The sequence below is a fragment of the Sitophilus oryzae genome, unplaced genomic scaffold (genome assembly GCF_002938485.1).
Source record: "Sitophilus oryzae breed Bouriz unplaced genomic scaffold, Soryzae_2.0 scaffold_1583_pilon_pilon, whole genome shotgun sequence".
Taxonomy (NCBI): Eukaryota; Metazoa; Arthropoda; class Insecta; order Coleoptera; family Curculionidae; genus Sitophilus; species Sitophilus oryzae.
Window position 1 is genome coordinate 1,116,879 of NW_022146262.1, and position 27,313 is coordinate 1,144,191.

The window sequence follows — 27,313 nt, forward strand, 5'->3', positions numbered from 1 at the left end:
ATTTAAAACCTTAAAAGATATTTTTTACAGGACACTCCCTATAAACTTTCTTTCGTTAATTGATTTTTTTTAAATTAAATATGTATCTTAGATTGCTTAAACTTGTCTATAAATGACGCTGTTCCTTCGGTCATATAAATTGTTACATCCAAAGACATTAGTGTGTTTTAATATCTTTGGTTACATCACCTTAATATACAGAGCGATTCATAAATGCTCTAGTACCTTGAGTATCAATATGATCTAGTATAATTACGTCACAAATTTCGTTTTAAATCTAAAAAGCCTACTGAGGTACTCTCCGTATATAAATCAATCATAAAAAAGCAATGCGGTATTATAAAATATTATCTTATAAAATAAGGCCTCTTATACAACCTTCCCCTCTCTACAGGGTGCTTATTATTTCCGGAAAACTCGTTAAACTTAATCAAGTTTAACTATAATTTTGTTCTTTATTGCAGGATAGTTTTTACCCAAACATTTGGTGTATTTTTACTTCTGCACTATTTTTTCCTATCTTTCTCTGCCAATAAAGAGAATTCTAATGCTAAAAGTATAATATATACAGTACAGCAGAAGGACAAATACTCTAATAGTTCTGCATTAAAAAACAAACTTTATAATAATACATCATGATATTACCTATACATACACATTTTTCTATCTTATAAACTTTCACCAATTTTCGTATTTAGTTCCTTATTATAGTCAAGTTTGATATTTTATATAGATTTATCATTTTTTTGGTTATATCATTTAAAATAAGAATATACCAGTCTGGTCATTCTAAATCGTTGGTCTGTATTTTATTGAGTAAGAGAAAGATGAAGTATTGACTTTATACACCGTCGGCAAAGCCAGGCTAGACACTGCATAGAAGAAATGTATTATCCCACTTTGTGTCTCTCTTTAACATGTCTGAATTTTCATTAGGGTCGTTTCTACCATTATCTTACACATTACAATCCAGACCTTCGACTAAGGATGAATAAAATTGATGATGGTCAATGCATCACCTTATCAAGTTGTGGAACCATTACGGGAACCACCAATTATGTGGCAGTACTAGAATAAGGTAGCACATGTAGTAAACATTTACTAAGAACGGTCTGTGATTCATTTATACAGAAAATAAAAACAAATATGTTGTAAGATATTATTGATTAATGATTTAACAAGCAAGTTCGTCGAGTTACATGAAATAAAATAAAATTAGAATATAAAACTAGCTAATTTATTGCTGTATTATCAATAATATATACAAAAAAGTAGAGAAACTGTCCCCCCTTAGGCACCCAGCAATTATAAAATATATCCCTAAGCAATTATATTCATATCACACTTTGTACTCTTTACTAACCCATTTAAGTTATTTTTACTTAATCCAGTCAGAAAAAAAGGCTGTAAAGCTTTTTTGGCTGTGCCTACATCTGAAATACCATACGTCATTTGGTAGGTCACTGTGACACCTTTTTTCCATGGTATATTACTATTACACACACTTACCAAAGACTGCACATTGTTTTAAACACTATATCTGTAATACAGTGCATTTCTTATAGAATATACTGTAAGAAATTCATGTGCTACCATTACATTTAGGCACTGGTAGTAATTTTATTAGGCCATCCTGTATGTAGACAATTTATATAATCATAATTTATGTCGTCATGGCAACAAAATCTCAAAATGCTGATACAAACACATATGGACACAGTGTGATAATTTAATTTCAAATATACTGTATGATATGAAAAAAAAACGGCGTCAGACGGGTGGGGAACGACAATCGATGATAATTTTAGCGAGGTCAATCTCCAGACGTGGTTTACTAAAAATCGATATAAAACTTGTCATAAATTAATACTAATTATTGAAAGATTTAAGAAGAATAAGACGTTTCCAGACACAAATCTATTTAAAAAAAATATTTTTCTCGAATTTTACACTACACTATTCAAAAATCATTTTTACTCGATATAAAAATAAATAACAACCTTCTTAAGCCCAACTGACAAGTAGTAAGCGCCATTTAAAAAATATAGAAGAGTACGGGCTAAGTAAATGACGTCTAGGGCTTGACCTCGCCAAAATTATCATCGATTTTCATTCCTCAGCCGTCTTTGACACCGTTTTTTTTTTGATCGTATGGTACTTTGATCAAACTTAGACCAAAAGTAGATTTTATTTTTGTTATTGTCTAGCAACCTTTATTATATGCAAATATTAGGTGATTGTTCTAATTCTGTGTTGCGGGTATAATTTATTGATTTGGAACAGTATTATCATTAAGAGTCCATTTCACTAGTCCGAAAAAGTAGCAAAATAAGCGTTTGGCATTTAACGTTTTATGTAAAATTGGCTAGGTTTTTTAACACAAATGAAGAAGGAAATTAAAGATAAAGTTATACTATATATCCGTATTGTAGCACATTTTTAGAGAACTTCTTTATTTTTAAGATTTTGATGGTCCAACATCAACAAAATATTCCTTATGTTTGGACTAAATTTTATCGAAAATAAAGACAATTTAAAATTCTGTTACAATAAGGAAATATATTGAAGTTTTGTGATTACAGTGATATATAATTTATATCGGTTTGTAATAAATTGCTCGCTATTTTATGGAAAATGCTGAAGCTCTGCAAAGCTTAATCAAAGCACGTGTATTTGGAATTTTGGATGTGACTTAACACGACAGGATCGGGCTATATTACTTTACTTATTTTTACACGGTGTGTACGTACATCTTTGCCAACAACTTTCTCTTTAAATAGTAGTTGTAGACAAAAGTATAACCCTTGTTTATCAGGGGTATAACTATGAAAATTTTTAGAATTTTGTCTAATTTTCGAAATAGAAGAAATCATATATTGAAAAAAATGTATGGAATAATAAATTCAGCATGCTTCTGCAATGCAATCAAATGAGCATGTAGTAGTGCATGTAAAAATAATATTTATTACAAATAAAGATCAAATACCATATTTTTAAAGCATTTAGAGTACTAAAAATAGGTAGTTATTTACTAAAAATTCAAAGTACTATAATTATAATAATTTGCAGCAATGCAATTACTTCTAAATGCATAAAAATACTAATTAAATTGAATTCTAAAAGCGATATCTGGATCAAGGACACACATCGATAAAAAATAGACCAATGTTTACATTTGATATAGGCCTGGTACAAGTTGTATGTCAACAACTAACAGGTACACGTTTAGGTCACTGTGATTCAACTTGTTTGTTTGTCTATGATCGAAAACAAAACCACAAAAAAAAACTGAAGTGTTGAATAGTTGTATTTAGATATTTTAAATAGTTATTTATTTTTTCTTTGTATTTTTTTTGCTTCTAAAGACGGTAGGAGATACACCTCCTGAAACGTTAAGCATTTTCGTCGACTAGATAAATTTGTTTTACTGGTAAAAAGCCACTGACCAGCTGATTTCCGTTTGGACACAACTCAGGGTGCATCCACACTATCCTAAAAACGGCGTAACGACCTTGAATATATTTTCAGTAATTCTATTGGCTGAAAAATTCATCTGTCAGAAATTTTATCTGTCAAGTTCATCTGTCAAAAATTTCAGCCAATAGAATTACTCGAAATCGATTCAAGGTCGTTACGCCGTTACGCCGATACGCCGTTTTTAGGATAGTGTGGATGCACCCTCAGTGGTGACAAAAAATAACTTTTTTATTTTTGTATATTTCTTTTCCAGTGGCGAAGAAGTCAGATTTTTTTCCAGAAACGACCACCTTTTTATTTCTTACCATGTTGCCACATTTCAAATGAATTTAACGAGAACCTTTTCATTTAGTGTGCAGAAATTACAATATTTTTTATTATTTTATTTGAAAGTATTGCAAAATGTTGTATTGTGGTGCATATTGCACATAACTACAAACCAAAAGCTAGTTATTCGTACTGTTTATTCAGCGATCGTTCAACGGCACGTCATATATTGTCAAACTCAATCACTTGCCAACCAGATAAATAGATTGGTGACGTCATTACGGTACTTCGTAAATTACAGCACATTATTTTTAGTATTGTCATTGTCAATTGATTTGGGGTTATAATTTTATCGACAGTCAAAATTTGCTTATTTTTAATTCTGACTTTTTGATTTTTAATTTGAAATTATTTTCTTTATTACTAAAATGCGTTGCCGATTTAGCGTAAATGAACAAGTTATGATCGCAAAGTTTATTATTTTACGCGAGGAAAGAGACACTTTTGTACAAGTCATTACAATGCGAACGTGTGTAGTCTTATATAATTGTAAACACAAATTAACTGCATTTATAAACAATATAGCGTGTTGATGATGCTTTGAAAATAGGATTTTTTATACAGTTTAAGAAATACAAGTATATTTAATTATTTTAGGCATCTTGAACTTCTAGAATATCTAAGTATATTTTATTGTATAGAATCTCAAGTTTTTTTCATAAGTTTAATTTTAAAGCAGTACAAACTTACCTGGAAAAAGTGGTATATGCCCCTAAAATTATGAATTGAAAGACAATGAAAATGAACGAAGGCCTAACATACCGACATGAATTTAATAAAAACGGAACTCACACAATTAATAATTTCAGAACGTACTTAGAATTTTCTAAACAATATGAACTGATCTCAGACACACCCTAAAACGCATATTTGACAAATAATGATAACGTAACGTTGAACGATCGCTAAAGAGGCAGCATACAGGGTGCTACAAATTCGGGGTACGAGCATTGTTATCTCGGAATCAAGTCCAACTCTGGTTTTTTAAATTATTTAATGTGATTATATTCATTGCAACAATATTGATCAGCGTTAATTAACATTGAGTAAGGAAAATCATAGTTTTTAAAATCGCAATTATAAATAAATTAACTTCTACAAACTAGTTTCTCATGCTCTACATGTTCGATAGGGTTATGACCCTCCCCATTGCACAAATTTATTTTTCGTTCATTTTTATTTATATCTCTTTGAACAGATCTTCTTCTTATATTTCCGAATGCATTTTGTACTCTTTATTGTAAATGGTGAGATTTATTGATTTCACTTTTACAAATGACGTCAAGTAATGCCCCCCCCCTCACCGACAGGTCCAGGAACTTCGCTGGCCATTATACTGCTTTACCATTTCCAATCCATCTTCCGGGGAAATGATTTGATTCTTTCTATTACATTATATTTATATTATTTATTTTATATTATTTCATTGCATTTTATTTTCCGTATTCAATGTTTTACCCCACACCATTGTTAAGTCTGATAGCACTTATCAATATTGTAACAATTGACAGTTAAATACTAAAAAAAAACAGAACTAGACTTGAAATTAGTTTAAATAAATTGTGTTCAGATTTCCAAAACAAAAAAAAATTAAGTGTGGCATATCATTGTACTCAGGAGACCGAGTTCTTTCAAAACCTGAAATAAAAAACGCAGGTCCGTATTTAAAAAAATTAAGTTGACCTCTGTATCTCACAAATTATAAGCTAATTGGAAAATATAAAAATACAGAATACAATCAGATAAATAAAAAGAAAATGTCCAATTAGTATTTCGATTTTCTAAAAATTAACGACAGGAAAAAATAAAATTAATTTTCGAAAAAAACCGTCTTTTCCAAAACTCAGAAATCGTTGAAATTTTTAAAACTTTTTTGATGGCATCTTGGTGAACATCCTAAAGGGCAACTTTGCTCCAATTTAACCATGTTCGTATCTATTACGGTTACCGAGATACCTTGCTTGTACCTCGAATTTGTAGCACCCTGTATTAGACACATCTAAGTTCAAAACGCAGTAAATTCTCAGTTTAAAAACGCTTTTATTCAAATTTATCATTCATCTCTCACTCGAAAAACTCGAATTTATTGAAAACAATAAGCCTTCTAATAAATCACAGCGTCTACCTTTTTCCTAACCTTAAATGAGTAAGTAAAGCCCTCTAATCTCACGTATTAATGTAGTAATGGCCTTAAAATTATCTTGGTAACTCGCATCAAGTCTTATCACTTAGTTTTTTTTACAAATGGCATTATCAACAAAGCTCATTCTCCTTCATTCGCTCTTCGTTTTGTTTTCGACTTCTTTCTGTTGTTTCTTTTCCTTCCGGATTTTTTCCTTTAGTTGGGCAGTCTTGAGGGTTGTCATCAGCTGGGTGGATTGATATAACCAACTACCCTAAATATGTAACATTATTTAAGCACAAAGGGAGTTAGTAGGACAATAATGCCTAAATTAACCTAAACTAACGCTTGTGGTGCAAAATAGTTATTTATGATATAAGTGCTAAAAGTGGTATTCTATTTTGTGAGAAGGGAAGCTTGGGTTTGGTTTGGTTTGGTTTGACACGACGCACAGTGGGGTATTTGACACTGATAGTTGATCGAAATTTTTTTATGTAGACCTTATATAAATTATTGCTATTTTCAATTAAAGAGGAAATAATATGAACAAAATAAAGGATAATTCGTCGATTCTAAAAAAAGAAAGAAAAATCACTGTTCCAGTGTTTCCACGGTCAGTGCCAGTAGTAATATCGCAACTACTCTACTAATGCTACGACTGATCCGCGAGCAATGCCCATACCACTAAAGCCGCTACTAATGCCAAATTGTGCTATACTGCTAATGGCACTAATGCGATCGCTTTGTACACAACAATGCCATCGCGGTTTACACCTCGCATTAGTATATCACTGATTGGCAAATTGGAGGAAACCAAGAATGTTTTTCTCATTTTATCAGCAAAATCGCAAAAAGTCGCAGTATTTTATTTTACTGTATGAAAGCCCAATGTTTACTAAGTAAAACGTATATAGACAATATGCTGAATTCTTCGAAATGCGCAACTAAATCTCTAAGTATAATAAAAATGTCACAAATTTAATCAAATTTTCTGAACGCCTAACTTTTAGTTGCAAAAAAAAATCGTTAGTATAGAGAATATCAAAATAAATAATACGTTTATGTAGAATACATACCTGCAGCTTGCTGAGCCATTTTCAATCAAAACAATAATATAAACGTAAAAAGAGCACAAGAACAACAACAATTTATAATTTTAAACATAAAATTTAGCCATTTACCTCTTATCTGTGAGAAGTAACAACTTTGACGTTTCGTTGAAACAAATGAATGCAACTAAACACACCCATAGCAAAGCTATTCATGGCAGAGATGATTTAACTTATCATTTATCTTTTTTTGGGAAATCTTAAACGCATTTGCTTTTTCGAATTTCGATCACCTTTTTCATGCTAATACCCTACCGTGCGACGCCGAAGGCGGAGTGTCCCATCCCCCCCAGCACACATATCATACACTATTTTTTCTACAAACAAGTTTATGTTCGTATATATCAAGGTATTATCTTTTTACGTTAATGAATATTATTCATAATATGTCATTCTGAACTAGTGCGAAAAGTAAATGACTTTTACCATCAGTGACATAATGTCACATTTTAGGCACTGACAGCATGCGTTAAAAATTACATTTTTACTGACGTTTGTAGAAAAAATATTTTTTTACCCCGTTATTTCAATTTTTTTAATAAAACGTGCATAGTCATTTCTTTTTCGTTTTTCACAGTAAATTTTTTGTTTGCGTATAAACCCGCACTTATACTAGTTAGCATAATCACACTGCAGTGGCGTGCATACAGGATGATTCAAAAAACATGTGCCGTCTCCCGTGGGGAGATTCCTCACGTAAAAATAAGATTTATTTTTCATACCAACATAGGTCTGATTCTGCTTTTTTTCGTAGCTACTGAGTGTTAAAGTTTTAATATTTTTTTCGATTTATTATAATTTTCTTCCAAGTACTTTTAGCGTTGCGACTGAAATTTTGAGGGTAAAAGTTACTATAAATGCGATATATTTTAAAGCTAAAAAAGTGTCGACATATCCACCAGGAACATGCATATAAGTTATCACTGGAATATTTTTCTAAAAAAGCATGTACGCCACTGACTTTTTTTTCTCTTGTTAGCGAAATAGTGTAAGCAGTTTAATGCCGATTAAAAGTTGATTCTTGCTATTTTGTCGAATTCGGCTTCGTTGTTGAGATGATTTAATTTCGTCGGTGCTGAGGGCTATCCTGAGCAGGGATGCCAAATCTGAACAATTTTCCCCTCATTTAGAGTAAAAAATAATTATATTGATGACTTTATTAATTACTTAAGCTTGTTATTTTATTATTTTTCCAATTTCTGCCTACTCTACTTTGATTAGTACTGCTCACCATTGAATCACGGTCAGCACTTCCTCTACGGTTGGCTAAATTTGCCCTTAGAGAGGTTTCAAAAGTGTTTTGCTGAATTTGTAACCGATTTGTACCGTACGATTGAAAAAAAAACGGCATCCAGTTGGCTTGGAAATGACTATCGATGACATTCTTTTGATTTTGAGTCATAGTTTTTCATATAAAACGACACCGATCTTCATTTCATAGCTTTCGCTGACGCCGTTTTTTTTTCGATCACATTGTATAATTTTGTTTTTAAAACCAGACTTTTCTACCAAAATTGATTTTTTGTACCGGAACATTAAAGTGCGTTCACACCGGCTACGCCGCTCCGCGCCGCGCCGCGCAACACATTTTTTTAACATGTACTTTTGAAGTGTATTTTTTTAGCGCGCACAAAAGTATATGTTAAAAAAATGATTTGGGCGGTGCGGCGTGGAGAGGCGCAGCCGGTGTGAACGCACCTTTATAGGTAAATATATTAATTTTTTAAAAAAGTGACTACTTACCACCATCAACATGCAATTGATTAATATTGGCATTGAAAATACTACAGATATAAAAAGGCCATTGCTATCGAAATATTGCTGCCTAGAAAATATTTTCCAGTTTGTCGACGCCAGCTTATTTATATTTTCCGAAAAATAGACTAACAGCACTGAAAACAAATTATTTTCTAATTAAATACAAAAATAAATAACTAAATATACATTTTGATACATAAATGATAATATGAAAACTATAACCATATAGTCTGCCTAGCTAGAGAATGTATCGTTGGTACACAAGAGAAAGTGACCAAGTGCATTTGTAAGAAATGTTTTATTTACTTGTATTTTTTTTGTTTTTAGGGTTCCGTACCCAAAGGGAAAAACAGGAACCCTATTACTAAGACTTCGCTATCCGTCCGTCCGTCCGTCTGTCACAAAGGTCTATCTTATGAACCGTTATAGCTAGACAGTTGAAATTTTTACAGATAATGTGTCTATGTTGCCGCTATAAGAACAAATACTAAAAACAGAATTAAATAAATGTTTATAGATAAAAAAGTACTTTCACTAAACATTATCTTTTAAGTAAGAATTTTACATAGAATCTTTCAAGTCCTCGGTGGCCCCGTGGTTAAAGCGTTAGGACTTTACGCTGCTATGACGTTGGAGCCGTAGTAAGGCAGGTTCGAATCCTAGTCAAGGCGACTTTTTTTTAATCGCTTTTTTTTAATTTTTACATATTTTTACATATTTATTTTTACTGTTTACATATTTATTATTGATTAATACAATTTTTAGTAATGTGTTTCTTCATTTTTTTTTAAATTACTTATACGCGTATTCAAAATTTCACCTAAATCGGAAAAAAAGTTTATAATAATAGTGTCTTATGTTGTATAGATAATGAATGGTACGGAACCCTTCGTGCGCGAGTCCGACTCGCATTTGACCAATTTTTTACATATGGACTAGAAAAATTGTGTAATATCACATTGTGGAGTTTATGTACAAAAAAATGGAATTAATAAACTTTTTTTGTAAAAATATATGGCGTTTTAAATACACACACCGGAAAAGTCTAGGGATATTACAATTTTATCCAGCCATCGTCAGTAATTTTATTATTTGCATTTCTGATATAATAAAATTAAAATAAACAAATAGTTTACAGGACGTATTGGAAATAAAAATGCGAAATTTACCGAATTTTTCAAATTTACCTTGATTTTTCATGAACTCCAAAAAATACACACATTTTTTTTATTCTAAACTGTGAATTAAAATAAAAAAGATAAAACCATTTTTACTTAATAAAGGGTATGGCCTCCTCTACTGTTCATTACAGCCCTACATCGTCTCTCCATGCTCCTGATCAGGTTGTCGATCTCTTCTTGAGGTACAGCCTGCCACGCTGCATTCACGGCCCGAACCAGATCCCTACGAGTTTCACGAGGCATACGCATTCCCAAAATTCTTCTTTGGACCGCGTCCCATACGTGCTCGATGAGGTTGAGGTCAGGAGATTGTGCCGGCCAGGGTAAGATGTTTAATTGATGAGCATTGATAAACTCACTTACCACTCTGGCTGTATGAGGCCGTGCATTGTCATGCATGAAAATGAAGTTTCTCCCAAAATCATTAGCATAGGTCATAGGTAACAGGACAGGCTCAAGAATTAAATCACGATATGTGATTCCTGTTAGAAACCTTTCAAGAAAAACGAGATCGGTTTTTCGGCCTAACTGGACTCCTCCCAAGACCATAACTGTTCCACCTTGATAAGGGTGCACTTCCTGAACATGATCTAACCGAATAAGATTTCCCGGTTCTCTCCATACCCTAAGTCTTTTCGAATCCGGATGAATTCCAAAGCGTGACTCATCCGTGAAGAGAACATTGGCCCATTGTTCATTCGACCACTGAACATGATCTTGAGCCCACAAATATCGTACTTCTCGATTTCCTCTCGTTAAGGGTTGAGCTCTCCAGGGGCGTCTACTTCTTAAGTTGACCTCTCTTAATCTATTGTGAACAGTGTCAGGACTAACGGTTACATTATGTGTTTCCTGGAGAATTAAACTAAGCTCTGGTGCTGTAAGAGTCGGTCGGCGTCGATCATTTAATTGTAAAAAATGATCTTCCTGAGGGGTAGTAATGCGATGTCGCCCTGTGTGCCTTTCTGCAACATCACCACTTTCACGGTAGCGTGCACTTAATCGCGATATTACACCTTGCCTTGTATTTAATGCTCTAGCTACGTTGATTTGGCGCATTCCAGCTTCGAGCATACCCATGGCCCTTAGCATTTCGTCTCTGTTAAGATGTCTACGCTCCATAATGTAGTTTAATACTAAACAGAGTTATTTGAATGAATTCTGGCCAGTTATCATAAAAAACATAGCCAGTACAGGTTAAATTCGAACAATTGATGCTAGGTGCTTTTTATACATTTGACAAAAAATGCACAAAGACTTCTGCAAATATCCCAAATTTAGAAATAACTAGTGTGACTACTTCGTTTCAATCGAAGTAGAAAGAATCGGCCTACAAATATGTGGTTGTTTATTCAAAACATTTATTTTTAACTTTAATAAAATGATATCCCTAGATTTTTCCGGTGTGTGTATTATATTGTTAAAAAATAAAATTCACGAAAATTTGGACTTGTAACTTTCTCTTGTACTGACGCGACGGTATGATCTTGACAGATGACATAGAAAAACTACAGAAAGAAAATACATACTAATCATACTAAGCTAAATATTCTTTTGCTTTTGCTTTATTATAGACCAAACAATCATATACCGGGTGTTTTTCAAAAGTCAAGCTTACCCCTATTATTTTTTTTATTTTTTAGACAAAAAACGAGATTCATTTTGTTAGTATATAACATAAATCAGGAGTGATTGGATGTATTCAATTATTTTTGGTCACTTCCATTTTCATCGGAAATGACTATTACTTTTCATTTTTAAATAGTACCCTCGGCATTTCTCACTTTATTTGACAGAAAGTAACATTTTGAATAGACTGACATATCACATGTCAACTTTTGACATTTTCGCTTAAAAACTGTGTTCATAACGACAATTTGACTCGGAATACCAAGTATGTGGTACCAAATTATTCGTAAAAAATGCTTTTTTTTCCAATATGCTACAGAGCTACCCTTGTTCCATTTGAAAAAATTGAGATATGATTAAAAATGCGATTTGGTTACGATCTTTTAAACGGCCAGGAAAAGTAAAAAAAAAACATTAAACGATCAAATCTATTTTTCCAAGGCTCCTTGATTAAAAATTAGTCATGGCATCTAGATAGAAATTTAAAATACAATTTTTATAAGCGCAAGTGTCAAAGGTTGACAAATGATATGACATTCTATTCGCAATGTTATTTTCTATCAAATAAAGTAAAAAAATACAGAGGGTACCATTTAAAAATCAAAAGTGGCGGTCATTTCCAGTGAAACAGGAAGTGTCCGAAACTAATTGAATACGTCAATCAGTCCTGATTTATGTCATATTATTAACATACCAAATCACGTTAACAAAGTAAAAGTCAGGCGATTAAAATTGTTAATTTTCATCTCATAAGACTTACATAGAATAAAAAATAAAACAGCTTGGAAATTCCCATAGTTTCTAGTCAATATAGCCATCATGAAAATAGAAAAATGAAAAACAAATAGTCCTATCAACCACGGGTCTCGCCAGTCGATCTGAAACAAAATAAATAAAGTTCATTGAAATAGTTCACATAGAATAGCTTATCTTGTTCCAATTACATTTTTACCACTTCAGTTATTAAATAAGATCATTTAATTACAAAATATGAAGATATTTCAATATACAGTATGTCCCCGGATCGTCTTTACATGAGAAAACCCTTTTTATTGTTAACATTTCCAGAAAAATGCATTCTTTATAAACATTTTTGCTTGTTCTAAAATGGATAATCTAGTTTGTACTTACTTAAAAATAAAAAATATAAAAATATAGTTGATCCCAAAAATCATTGCAAAAATCAAAGCGCGTTTCTATGGTAATATTGGCTTGGAACACCTTCAAAAAGAAAATTCCACTTCTCCAACTCCCAGTGGATGACATGACCAAGAATTTACAACTTTGAGAAACACCTCACTGTAGTATTGAGCAATAAAAAGGATTGGAAGAAAGAAACGCTTACTCAGCATATAAAAGACCATACAATCACGTGGTATACTGATGTTTCCAAAACCAAAGCAGGGACAGGGATAGGAGTATTTGGGCCGAAAACTAAATACTCCAGACCAATGGGCACCTAGCCCAGTATCCTTCAGGCAGAAATTTACGCTATCGAAAGATGCGTACAATTTATCTTAGATAGGAACTATCGAAAACAGGAAATTGCCATCCTATCCGATAGTCAAGCAGCACTTAACGCGATCAACTCAGTAACCATCAATTCGAAGTTGGTTAAAGAATGCCTAGAGAAGCTCAACAAATTAGGCAAAGAAAATAAAGTCCTCCTACTCTGGGTGCCTGCTCACCAAGGGATAGAAGGCAATGAAAAAGCAAATGATCTAGCTAGAAAAGGAGCGAACACTCCACTAACTGGATCAGAACCGTTCTGTTTTTCAAACGGGAACCAACTGAAAGCGGAACTGAAGAATCTGGAAGACTCCATCCGTAACTTGGAATGGGTGTCCTCCAACGGTCTAAGACTCGTTATAACTCAAGAAAGGGGAACACACAATAGATCTATAAGGTCGCGGTGATTAACTCTCCTCCTAAACATTCTACATGGTAATATAATTTTTAGGTTTTCATTCTTTGATAGATGATTATTATATGAACGATGCGCAGACGCAGGCGTATGAAGGTTTCTGAATACTTGTCAAACTCTTGTCAAATTAAAGGTTATTACGTGTGTCAAATTATGTCAAGTAACCAGCCAAAATGCAGGAAAATCGAGGAAAAGTAAATGTAGACCTACAGAGTCCTATTAATCACCAATAAAGTTTGTATACCATCTCATATACGGTACTACAAACTAGAGTAGCTGTAAAATAAATACATCACATTATAGGTAAATAACAATAGCTTTAGTAGAGAGATAAGGTCAAAAGTCATTGGTTTAAAGCATAGATAAATGAAACAAGTTTAGATTGGAAAGTGCCCATAAGGACAATGTAAACACTATTTGGCGCTATTCTTGCAACGGTCGCGACCCAAAACTTTTGAAAATTTCGCCAAACCAAACCAGAATTATATCGCCAAATATTGTTTATTCAAATTTAGTATTTTTGTTTAATTTTATAAATAAAATACAGTGTGTTGCATACAAGAAACTTTATTTTATATAAGGACGCATGTATAAAATACCTATGAAACATTGGAAACCGACGTTATGCCACGATCCACGATGGTTTTTGCAGTTCACAGTTCACAGCACAGCCGTTTTATTCGATCATACGGTAGTTCATGTTTATAGATTTTTTATATCTAGTATTTTTTAACACACACCTTTGTTAGTTTTGTATTAATACACACTCTATTTTTTTTGAAATAAAAAAGCTGGAATAGATTTTTTGTTTTATACAGTTTTCACAGCAGTTTTTTTTTTCGTATGTTTAGAAGTAATCATTTGTCACTAAAATTTTAAATATATATTTCCTGTTTTGTATTCCAATTGCACCAACTTATTTCTTGAAAAAATGACAGGCACATCTATCACTGGCAAGGATTTTGTCGTTGGACAGACTATAGAACTTTTTTCCAACACTGTATACGAAAATATTTTATTAATTTTGTACCTACTCTATATTTAATTTTCTCTCATTGAATAACAAACTTACTGAAGAAAATTTTAATTATCGACCATTACGGCCTCCGTATTATATAATTTATAAACATAATACTGACATTTTAGAAAGTGGTTGTATAGATTATGCGTCAGAATCACCCGATTTTATATCTTCACGCTTCATTCTCCAACGTCTAATTTTAGTAAAGATAATGCAAAAGATACTTGCCATTATCAATTTTTAAAATTATTAAAGTCGAACGAACCAAGTAAATGAAGATTTCGTGTAGGCAGAATCAGAATATGTGTTACAATGAAAAATTTATGATATTTACATAACGTAATGTGAAAAGTAGTAATAGTAAAATACGCTAAATAGTTCAGTCATTGGGGATCAAAAAAGGGGCCTGCTTGGAAAAAAGTCAGGAAGTTTTGAAACTTTGCAGGTTTATAGGTTTTGAGGTCCCTAACTAAAATCCATAAAATGCACATCTCCAGACTTGCCGCCGGCGCCGCCATCTTGCCAAGATGGCGCCCAAAATCGGTGTTTTGTGATTATCTCGAAAACTATGCATTTTTCGCGAAAATTTGAGGAGAGCAAAATTAAAGAGAATAAAATTTTCTATAAAAAAGGTTTTATAAAAATGTTTGCTAAAGTCAACCGTTTAGGCACAAAATCGCTAGAAATTTTACAATTTTGCGTAAAATGCGATATATTATGTATAGTCGATTTTCCGAAATCAAATGTCGATTAGGGTTCACTAAAACTAGTTTTAGTTTAGCTTCTTTAATTTTGTCATGAAACAGTGGCGTATCATTAATTCGCTCATTAATTTATGAATAACTAGCGTGTTCCCGCGACTTCGATCGCGTCGAATTAATCATTATTTGTAATGGTGATTATAAAGCAAAGCAAGAATTTCCATTATCATACAAACTGGATAAAATTTTCTCACATGTCAGCATGAGAAAAAACAATATGGCGATATTATTATATAACTTAGTAATATTTGAGGGCTAGTTTCATCTTGTTGGAATTTGACTTTCGAAAAATCCGTTTGCCAAAATTAAGCTTTTTACGTCAAGCAGTTTAAGCAGAATCGTGGTTAATCAATTACCCAACTTTTTGGAACACCCTGTATGATTTTTTAAAAAAATTCAAAATATGTAAAAAAACAAAATAAATTATGCGTGTCCAAGCGTTTTCTCGAAAGACTAACCATTTTTTAAATAACAAATTTTGTAATATTTGAGGGACGTTTTCGCCCTCCTGGAATTTTAGATTCGAGAAACCCCTCCTTATCGAACCTCTACACCCCATGCACAGTCAATCCGTTTGCCAAAAATCAGCTTTAAATGTCAAGCAGTTTAAGCAGAATCCTGATTACTCAATGGTCATATTTTATGAAACACCCTGCATAAATTTTTAAAAATCTTAAAATATGTAAAACAACAAAATAAAATATACGTGTTTAAGAGTTTTTCCGAAAAACTCGCCGGTTTTGAAATAAAAAATATTCTAATATTTGAGGGGTGGTTTCACCCGTTTCACCCCCTTAAAATTCGAGTTTCGAAAAATCCCTTCTTATCGAACCGCTACACCCTAAAGTCAATCCGTTTTCCAAAAATCAGCTTTTTACGTCAAGTGCTTTAAGCAGGATCGTGATTAATCAATGACCAGATTTTTCGAAACACCCTCTATACATTTTTAAAAAATCTTAAAATATGTAAAAAACAAAATAAAATATACGTATTTAAGCGTTTTTTCGGAAACTTGATCGTTTTTCAAATAAAAAATATTGTAATATTTGTGGGGTGGTTTCACCCCCTTGGAACGAATTTTAAAAAATCACCTTCTTATCGAACCTCTACACCCTAGAATCAACCTGTATGCCAAAATTGAGCTTCGTACGTTGAGTGGTTTGAGCAGGATCGTGATTAATCAGTGTGTCAGTCACTTAAGGATTTTATATATTAGTATAGATTAATTGTCGTGCTGGACAGCAATCCTTTGCGAACTTACCATCAGGTTCAGCATTGGTCTGGTTGTACCAAAGATGCCGAAGAATGGGGTTGGAACAAACCAAACACAGGCATTACTCCAGTCACAACATTGAAAGAGTCAGCTCCAAAATCCCTGTAATCCCCCTTTTATCCTGTAAATGCAAAACCAACAACTATGGTAAAGCCTGTAGATGCAGAAAAGCAGGATTAAAATGTTCAATGATTTGTGCATACTGCAATGGGAAATCCTGTGACAACGTCACTGAAGTGTCACTCGATGAATCCGATGAAGAGGAGTTGGACTTGCCTGTAGATATCCTTCTGGCGGCTGAACATGAAGAGTTGGGCGTATTGAGAGACCACCCTGATGAGCCCAGCACAGCAGACATGATCGACTTTGACATCAATGAGCCAGATCCGTCGGGCTTCTGCAGATAAGTTAAAGTTTTTAATTTATCTAGTGGAGCAGGCCTCCGGGGAGACCACGTTAAAATAAACGCGCCATATACTTTACCTCTTGGGTGATATGGAAACAAGTACACATTTTCAATAATTAAAATTAATTATTCATAAATTAATGAGCGAATTAATGATACGCCACTGTTTTATGACAAAATTGAAGAAACTAAACTAAAACTAGTTTTAGTGAACTCTAATCGACATTTGATTTCGAAAAATTGATTATACATAATATATCATATTTTACGCAAAATTGTAAAATTTCCAGGGATTTTGTGCCTAAACGGTTGATTTTAGCGAAAATTTTATTCTCTTTAATTTTGCTCTCCTCAAATTTTCGTGAAAAATGTATAGTTTTCGAGATATTCACAAAATACCGATTTTGGGCGCCATCTTGGCACGATGGCGGCGCCGGCGGCAAGTCTGGAAATGTGCATTTTATGGAATTTAGTTAGGGACCCCAAAACCTATAAACCTGCAAAGTTGCAAAACTTCCGGACTTTTTTCCAAGCAAAAATCCCCAAGGACTGAACTAAAAATAAATATAGGATTCAGAAGCTAACAAGGTTTTTACTCTTAAGCCCAGTATACACTTAACGTTTTATCTGTCAGGGAACACGGATTAAAATCTAGCGTACAAGCACAGAATATCTAGCTACGCAACAGAAGCCTCGTTACATGTGTAAAATTGTAGGTAGCAAAAGGAGACAGGCTTTAAAAGTCTGTCTCCAAATCAGATATTTTGATGTGGTAGTTTCGCTACTACATAATAGAGGGCAATAAATTTAAAAGAAAACAGTTTTCTACAAACAAAATTTAAAAGAATTTTGTGCAGTGTTGCCATTGTGTAATTCATATCGTAATACTTCCTGATAAAGCCTACCTTCAAATTTGCTACATCATTTAAACATATTAAAATAGATCAGAGCTGTTTTTTTTTCAGTTTGCCATGTTAGTTGGAATTAAATCTTATGAGCTAAATTATAATCGCTTCCTGACATTTGATTGTATAATTGAATCCTGAATTTTCATTGTAATTCGGCGACAATATAATAAGTATTGTTCTACTATTATGATATCACTTCCTGACGTTCGATTGTGTTCATACCAAGTTCATATTGTATAATCGGGAAAAAACGGCGTTAGCGATAGCTATGAAATTAATATCACTGTCATTTTATATGTAAATTTATATGGGAAATGTCCTATATAAATTTACATATTCCAGCCAACTGGACGCCGTTTTTTTCAGGAGCATATCAAGTGATACCATAATATAGTACTATATTACGATACATGGCGTTCGATTGGGCTTAAACTTGGTATACTATATCTTCAGTTACATTGTAATATCATGGTACCATGGAGCATATAAAGTGGTACCTTCTATAGTACCATATAGCAATATTAGGTACATGGCGGCAATAGGGCTTAAACTTGGTATACTACGTATTTTCGGTGACATTGTAATATGATGGTACTATGATGCATATCATCTGGTACCATAATATAGTACCATATTATGTACATGGCATTCGATTGGGCTTAAATTTGGGATACTACGTATCTTCGGTGATATTGTAATATTATGGTACCATGGAGCATAATAAGAGGTACCATAATATAGTACCATATTACGATACCATTTCCTGGCGTTCGATTGGGCTTAAACTTGTTATACTACGTATCTTCGGTTACATTGTAATATGATGGTACTATAATGCATATAAAGTGGTACCTTAATATAGTACCATATTTCAATACCATTTCCTGGCGTTCGATTGAGCTCATATTTGATATATACTTGCGTATTTTTGATGACATTGCATTATTATGGTACCATGAAGCATATCAACTGGTACCATAATATAGTACAATATTACGTACATGGCATTCGATTGGGCTTAAACTTGGGATACTACGTATTTTCGGTGACATTGTAATATGATCGCACTATAATGCATATAAAGTGGTACCTTAATATAGTACCATATTACGATACCATTTCCTGGCGTTCAATTAGGCTCAAACTTGGTATACTACGTATCTTTGGTTACATTGTAATATGATTGAACTATGATGTATATAAAGTGGAACCTTAATATAGTACCATATTACAATACCATTTCATGGCCGTTCGATTGTTCTTAAATTTGGTATACTACGGATCTTCGGTGACATTGCAATATTATGGTACCTTAAAGTATATCGAGTGGTACCATAATATAGTACACTATTATGATCATATCATTTCCTGGAGTTCGATTGGGCCCAAATTTGGTATACTTGCGTTTCTTTATAAAGATTTATTTAATATTATATATATTTAATTAATAATTTTTAAATTCTGTCACGATGTCGTGACAGCAACTTTTATGCCGAACTACTATATTATTAATTGTACCTGTGTCACTTTTTAAAATCTACCTAGGTCTATATAAATAACGTGGCAAACGGAAGAAATTTGTTATTATAGTATTTTTTAGTCAGTTAACATTTTTTGTACTGCATTTTAATAAATTATTTCCATTATTATTAAACTTATATTTTATTACTAACGTTCCAGCATTAATAAATATCACTATCAATCGCCCTGTATATTATTAATTTTAAAGGTAATTAAAGGTATTTTCTTAGTTAACATTATAAGGTAGTGTATATTAAAAATGTATATGTTTTGTAATAATATACTTAAAACTATTTTAATAGCCAAAGGAATAATTAATATAAGTGTATCTGACAAGAAAAGAAGAATAGAAAGAAACACATACTGCATTATATACAATAAAAAGAATGGGATGCCAATTCAAGTCTTTTTGAATCTGGCAACTGTGCATATTTAGCCGAGCTATAAGGCCGGCGACGAGCCGTCGATCCAAAACCGAAAGTTCAAAATTTCTAATTATATTCTGATTAAGATATTGTCGCGCCATCTAGTATTCTATTTGTGCAATTTTAGCTCTTTCATTTCGAGTATTTTTCTGTTGCGTAACTAGATATTCTGTGGTACAAGCCTCATTCAGAACCTCGAAACTAGTGGAATAAATAGAAGAAATTATATACAGGGTCTTTCAAAAAACATGCGCCATCTCTATCTCTCGTGAGGAGATTCCTCGCATAAAAATAAGATTTATTTTTCATATCGACATAGGTCCGATTCTGCTTTATTTCTTAGCTACAGGGTGTTAGAGTTTTAATATTTTTTCGATTTATTACAATTTTCTTCCAAGTACTTTTAGCGTTTCGAATAAAATTTTGAGGGTAAAAGTTACTATAAATGCGACGTATTTTAAAGCTAAAAAAGTGTCGACATTCACCAGGGACGTGCATATGGGTTATCACTGGAATATTTTTCTAAAGAAGGCATGTACGTCACTGACTTTTTTTTGTTAGCGAAATAGTGTAAGCAGTTTAATGCCGATTAAAAGTTGTCTCTTGATTTTTTGTTAATTTCGGCCTCCTTAATGAGATAAACGCAATTTTATTAATTTGTCTGGATTCAAGTATAATGCAACCTTTAAAAAATTTTAACATTATTAATTTGCGAGAGTTTGAAATAAGTACTCATTGATTCTTCATCAAAAAATAAGAAAAAATGTTCCTATAAACATGGGTATGGAAATGCATAGTTTTAGTTACAGGATGTTAAAACTTAGATTTTTTGTAAATATCTTAACTACCATTATTTTTTTAGTTCAAATTTCTGTACGTTGGACTAATAGTAATAATAACTAATAGTAATAATATTTAATAATAAATTAGGTAAAATATATAATTTATTAATTTTATTTTTATTTTATTAATTGTGATTAATAAATTTGTGTTTATCTCATCAAAGGGCCGAATTCGACAAAATATGGAGAGATAACTTTTAATTGGCATTAAAGGGACTACACAATTCTGATATCAAAAGAAAAAAAGTCAGTGGCGCACATGTTTTTTTTTTGAAAAATATTTCAGTGAACCCATATGCACGTCCCTGATGAATTAATCGACACGACACTTTTTTAGTAGCACTTATAGTAACTTTTACCTTCAAAATTTCATTCGAATCACTAAAAGTACTTGGAAGAAAATTATAATAAATCGAAAAAATATTAAGATTTTAACACCCTGTAGACGAAACAAAGCAGAATCGTACCTATGTTATGATATGAAAAATAAATCTGATATGATATGAAAAATAAATCTTATTTTTACGTGAGGAATCTCCCCACGAGAGATGGCACATGTTTTTTGAAACACCCTGTATATGAAATTTCCAAAAAATACATCAATAAATCAGCCAATTGTGTATAATAACGACAAGTTAATCCCCAAAAATATCTAACTGGTTTTGTGTATAATCAGATATTTCAGGAAAAAATATACAAATAAAAATAACATAAGATAAATTTAATCTCAGGACGCCTACTACAAATCTGGCTTATAAATTAATTTCATTATAAAAACTACTTATTTTAGACATTCCTTTTGTTTTAAGGTAATTAGAACAAGTTTTTATTACCTAAATCACATTTGAATTGAACTTGGTGGATAAAAATAAAAATATCTCAAAATAAAATTAAAGTAGGCTCTAATCCATTCAGCAATCTTATATTTAGATACCTACTTCAAAAATATTTTTTGAAAATTTTATAGGATTAAATTATGACAATCAGTAAAGTTTTTATTTTTAAAGGTCAAAAATATGTGATACCTATATGTAATGAGACTGTTTTTGTATTCTGTATCTCATTATTTACCGAATTGTATACATAATTATTGTTTATAATGCATGGTGTTGGTACCTTACCTGGTTTTTAAGTTAATGCAATAATTAAATTTAAACGTAGACACTCAAAATGCAGAATTATTCAAATTCGCTTGACCAACAACATTGTTGTTATTGTGCCCTTTCAAACCGGTTTGTTTTTGAGCAAAAATTAGAGATAGATCTAACAAAAATTAGTATTTCTAAATTGGATTATACTTACGCTGGCTAGAAACGATAGGAATCCCTCCACTTTACTGAAATCGGCAAAATCGTGCTCAATCATTTTATCACCACTCTCTATTTGGAAAATAAAATCAAAATAAAATGTTAAAATTTTGCTTTTCGAAAATAATCACTAACACATTGATGTTGTTTGACTTCGAATGACAGATGAAAATAATTTTTGACAAAAGCCGGTTTCGATGGAACTTGTTTTAGGCAACCATATTAACGCGTACTGTATTTCTAGTTGCATAACCATAAACGTTTATAATTTGATTTTTTTATAACTCTGTTACACAAATATTTTATTTTCTACAAATTCTTAATAACTGTTAAGCAAATTATTGATATTTCATTAATAGTAAAAAATGAATAGTATGGTATTTCTCATAATTATCCTAAAATCGGTATATTGCCCATGGTATATACAATATACAAGGCGATCAAAAGGTTAATACCAGATGTATATTCCTCGATTCCTCCTCTCATTTAAATGGAAAAACATGTATTTTATAATATACATGAACTTTTTGAAGGAATGAATAATAAAATTACCCCCATTATCTCATTATCCTATCCATATATGCGCCTTTGCATAATTCTAAACAAATTAATACACTAGGGTAGTTTAAACTGTTTGATATCTAACAAAAATACTCTACAACAGAGACTCTACATAAATGTGCCTCGAATGCTTCATGTATTTACTACCAAACTGCATAAGTACTTAAAAATAACAGATTATTATAATTATTATTAAAAACTTTGGAATATGATTCATTTGAATATCATATTGTTATTCATAATTTTGATTGTTTATAGTAATTTTTGTTGCTAACTGCACTGAAAAAAAAGTATTTTCAATAATCTTTATTGTTTTATAGCCATATGATCGAAAAAAAGACGGCGTCAAAGACGACTGGGCGACAATCGATAATAATTTTAGCGAGGTCAAGCCCTAGACTAGCGGTAAGCGCCATTAAAAAATAAAAAAGGTTTTAATTTATTTTTATATGGCGTAAAAATTTTTTTTAATGTATATGTCTTTTTTTATAGATTAAACAAATATTTAATTACACAAGACCTAGGAAATGACATAATTTTTTGTACAGGGTTAGATCGAAATTAAGTAATCCCAAAGATAAAACACTTTCACTATACAGAGTCCGGCAATAGTGCGTCGGGTATCTGTAGAACATATTTCTAGAGAATATACAGGGTGTTCAAGAAATAAGTGCAAGTATTTTAAAGCGTGGTAGATCTCGATAAAAGAAACATATTTTCTCTTTATAGTTTTTCAAATAAGTCCAAAATAACGGACTTATTTTAATTTGAAAATTTCCAAAAAAATGATTTTTTGCTAAAATTTTGGGAATCACTGGATCTTTTCTGGATTTCCTTTCTTGTAAATTTAATCCTATATTAACCTATGTTGCCATATTATCAAGAAATTATGTTTTTTAATTAAAAACTAAAAAAAAAAATCCTAAAAATTTTTCAAATTTTTTTTTTTCTCGAAATATAATTATAGTCGTGGTTTTGGGGTTGAACTATACTACCAGTTAAAATACTTGCACTTATTTCTGGGTCACCTTGTATAGTAGAATATATTCTAGAGAATACTAGAGAATATATTCTCTACTCTTTGCCTATTGCATATATTGTAATGCTGCCTTTTGAATAATACAATAAATTTACGAAAATTGATATAATTTCTTTATAATTTTTGGTAATTTTCATAGAATCAAATTACAATCGTTGCTTTGTAAACACACATGCAATTTTATTTTAAGTAACTATAGATGTAACCAGTGGCGGGTCTAACATTTTTGGTGCGGCCCAAGTTTGAAACAAATTTGATTTTATTCTGTGATTGTGAATCCTTATGTTCTATGACTGCATGTTAATATCATGTCAATTTTTAAAAATGACCAATACAGGGTGTCCCAGAAATAAGTGCAAAAGTATTTTAACTGGTAGTATATTTCGGCCTCACAAACACCCCTATGAGTTTTTTTTGGAAAATTTTTGGAAATTTAGTTTAGAACTTTAGTTTTAAATTAAAAAACATAATTTCTTGATAATATGGCAACATAGGTAGATTAAATTTACATGAAAGAAAATCCAGAAAAGATCCAGTGGTCCTCAAAATTTAAGCAAAAAAGAATTTTTTGTTTAAATTTTCAAAGTAAAATAACTCCGTTTTTTTTACTTGCTTGAAAAACGGTAAAGAGAAAAAAAGTTTCTTTTGACCAGATCTACCACCCCTTAAAATACTTGAACTTATTTCTGGGACACCCTGTATAGACATCAGTGCGACAGAAATTTATTATCTGTTATAGTATATAGCATGTACCAGCGACTTCGTTCGCGTCGAATTAATCATTTGTAATGGTCATGATAAAGCAAAGCAAGAGTTTCCATTAAGATACAAACTGGATAAAATTTTCTCACGTTTATGTCAGCATGAGAAAAAACAATATGGCGATATTATTATATAACTTGGTAATATTTGAGGGGTAGTTTCATCTCGTTGGAATTTGACTTTCGAAAAATCCGTTTGCCAAAAATAAGCTTTAAATAAAAAAATACGTCAAGCAGTTTAAACAGAATTGTGGTTAAGAAATTACCCAACTTTTTGGAACACCCTGTATGATTTTTTAAAAAAAATTAAAATATGTAAAAAAACCAAATAAATTATGCTTGTCCAAGCGTTTTCCCGAAAGACTAACCGTTTTTTAAATAACAAAAAATTGTAATATTTGCATGGGCGAAGTTAGGTCGTTGGATCTGGGGGGAGGTCTAAAGCCCCAATTATGAAACTTATTATTACAAAACTGAAGAAGCGGAAGGTTGCCGTCAATCTCAAAAATAGCGCTGAATGCGAAAAATTGTTGGGGTGCCACGCCCCAATTAGGGTACATTTTCTCATAAAGGGTATGAAAACTTTATTAAAAAAGTATTTGGACCCCCAATACCTGTTCTAGGGTAAAATAAATAGATAATAATATAATTAAAATATAATTTCCTTGTCTGTATATTATATGCTGTTTCTTGTTGTATAAATAACTAAATTACTTTTTATTTTTATAATAAATTTATGGCTGTACTAAAACTGCCGTCAAACTGTAGCTTACTAAAATGCCTATGACGTCGTTGATGTGACGAACTTGACGGCTTTATGAAATATAGGAATTTTATAAGGACTAACCAACGCTATCCACCCCACCAAATAACTAACTTAACCAACGCAACTAACCTCAACACTGATAAAAAATATAAAAAACAAATATAAATTAGTAAAAATCAACCCACCAATGAATTAATACCCTCCAAATAACCACGCTAACCAAGCCGCCAAATAACTAAACCAATCCAACCAAAAAGAGTGAAACCAATGCAATAAGATCACGCTATAAATAAATAAAGAAAGATCACGCTATAAATAAAAAAATAAAGGAAAAAAAATATAAAAAAGTCTTGGTCGGCGTGAGATTTGAACCACGGACTATTCGCTTACGAAGGGATAGCCTCAGCTTGGCCTCAGCCACTAACCCACAGGTGCTCTTAAAATATATTGTATGCTGTATATGCTGTATAAAATGCTTAAGGCCAGGCATTACTTACCGCCGACATGAACGACGTCACAATATTAACGGCATTTTAGTAGGCTACCGTTTAACGGCTGTTTAAGTACATCGTAAATTTATTGTAATGATTATTAAATTAAAACTAAAAGAAAACAGACAATTAATAAAACATCTTAAAATCACAAGCCAATTATATAGATTATACATCTGAAACTTTTGATTTTGTTTAGGTTTTGTTCTAGTTGTTTTAAATTTAATTGATTGTTCACTAATTTTGTTTTCAACTTATCTTTTTTTATTTTTACATAATTATTTATAAATTTCGAACAGTTTTTTAAAAAGTTAACGCAAAAAGATATAAATATTGCTTAAAAATCCGACAGTGCTGTTCCGATTTTTAAATACAAAAGGTGGCAACCCTGTTTATCGCTGTCTTTATCGGCATAATTCCCGTTCGGTACGCCTGGTTGCCAATTTCGCTTCAATTTCGCATTCGCTACTGAGTCGAAACTAAAAATTATACAATTTTTACAGATCAAATCAGAAAATTATTTTTATTTTTGGTTCTGTCTGAGTACCAATAATGTTCAATTATTTGGTGTGTAGGCTTGTTCGGTCTGGGGGGGGGGCTAATCCAGGGATTGGGGGGGCCTAGCACCCCCAAGCCCCCCCTGACTTCACCCATGAATATTTGAGGTGCGTTTTCACCCTCTTGGAATTTGAGATTCGAGAAACCTCTCCTTATCAAACCTCTACACCCCACAGTCAATCCGTTTGCCAAAAATTAGCTTTAAACGTCAAGCAGTTTAAGCAGAATCGTGATTACTCAATTGTCATATTTTCTGAAACACCCTGTATAAATTTATAAAAAATCTTAAAATATGTAAAACAACAAAATAAAATATACGTGTTTAAGAGTTTTTCCGAAAAACTCACAGGTTTTTAAATAAAAAATATTTTAATATTTGAGGGATAGTTTCACCCCCTTAGAATTCGAGTTTCGAAAAATCCCTTCTTACCGAACCTCTACACTCTAAAGTCAATCTGTTTTCCAAAAATCAGCTTTTTACGTCAAGCGCTTTAAGCAGGATCGTGATTAATCAATGACCAGATTTTTCGAAACACCCTGTCTACATTTTTAAAAAATCTTAAAATATGTAAAAAACAAATAAAATATACGTGTTTAAGCGTTTTTTTCGGAAACTTGACCGTTTTTTAAATAAAAAATATTGTAATATTTGAGGGGTGGTTTCACCCTCTTGGAACTAGAATTTCGAAAAATCCCTTCTTATCGAACCTCTACACCCTAGAATCAACCTGTATGCCAAAATTGAGCTTCTTACGTTGAGTGGTTTGAGCAGGATCGTGATTAATCAGTATGTCAGTCACTTAAGGATTTTATATATTAGTATAGATTATTTTTATTTCAAAGGCCACTGTGATACAGTTTTTTTTTATCTTACGGTACCTATAATTAATGATTACGACTATTAATGATTACGAATATATTAGACAGATAACTGACATTGTAAATTGCCTTAAATAGAGTAAAATTTCATGTTTTTTCTTTTGGACTTCACTAAACACAATATGCTGTTCTATTTTTGTAATAATTAAAATAAAATCTTGAAAACTTGAGTTTTCTATACAGCCATCCATTTTGCCTGACACAAAACTGACAGGTAAAACGTTACGTCTAAACGGGGCTTTAGTGCCTTATCGTTCCGCCCCTGTA

At 31.9% G+C, this 27,313-nt stretch overlaps 1 protein-coding gene across 1 annotated transcript; it reads right to left on the reverse strand.

Annotated features, from left to right (window-relative positions):
• Window positions 1–5,824: 5,824 nt before the first annotated feature.
• Window positions 5,825–22,143, reverse strand: LOC115879677 (transmembrane protein 18). Its single transcript, XM_030896606.1, has 4 exons — window positions 21,987–22,143; window positions 12,364–12,481; window positions 8,779–8,927; window positions 5,825–6,200 (listed from the first exon to the last, which is right to left on the reverse strand). Exons 1-4 carry the CDS (start codon window positions 22,047–22,049, stop codon window positions 6,078–6,080), a joined length of 453 nt encoding a protein of 150 aa, XP_030752466.1. The 5' UTR covers window positions 22,050–22,143; the 3' UTR covers window positions 5,825–6,077.
• Between the last annotated feature and the right edge of the window lie 5,170 nt (window positions 22,144–27,313).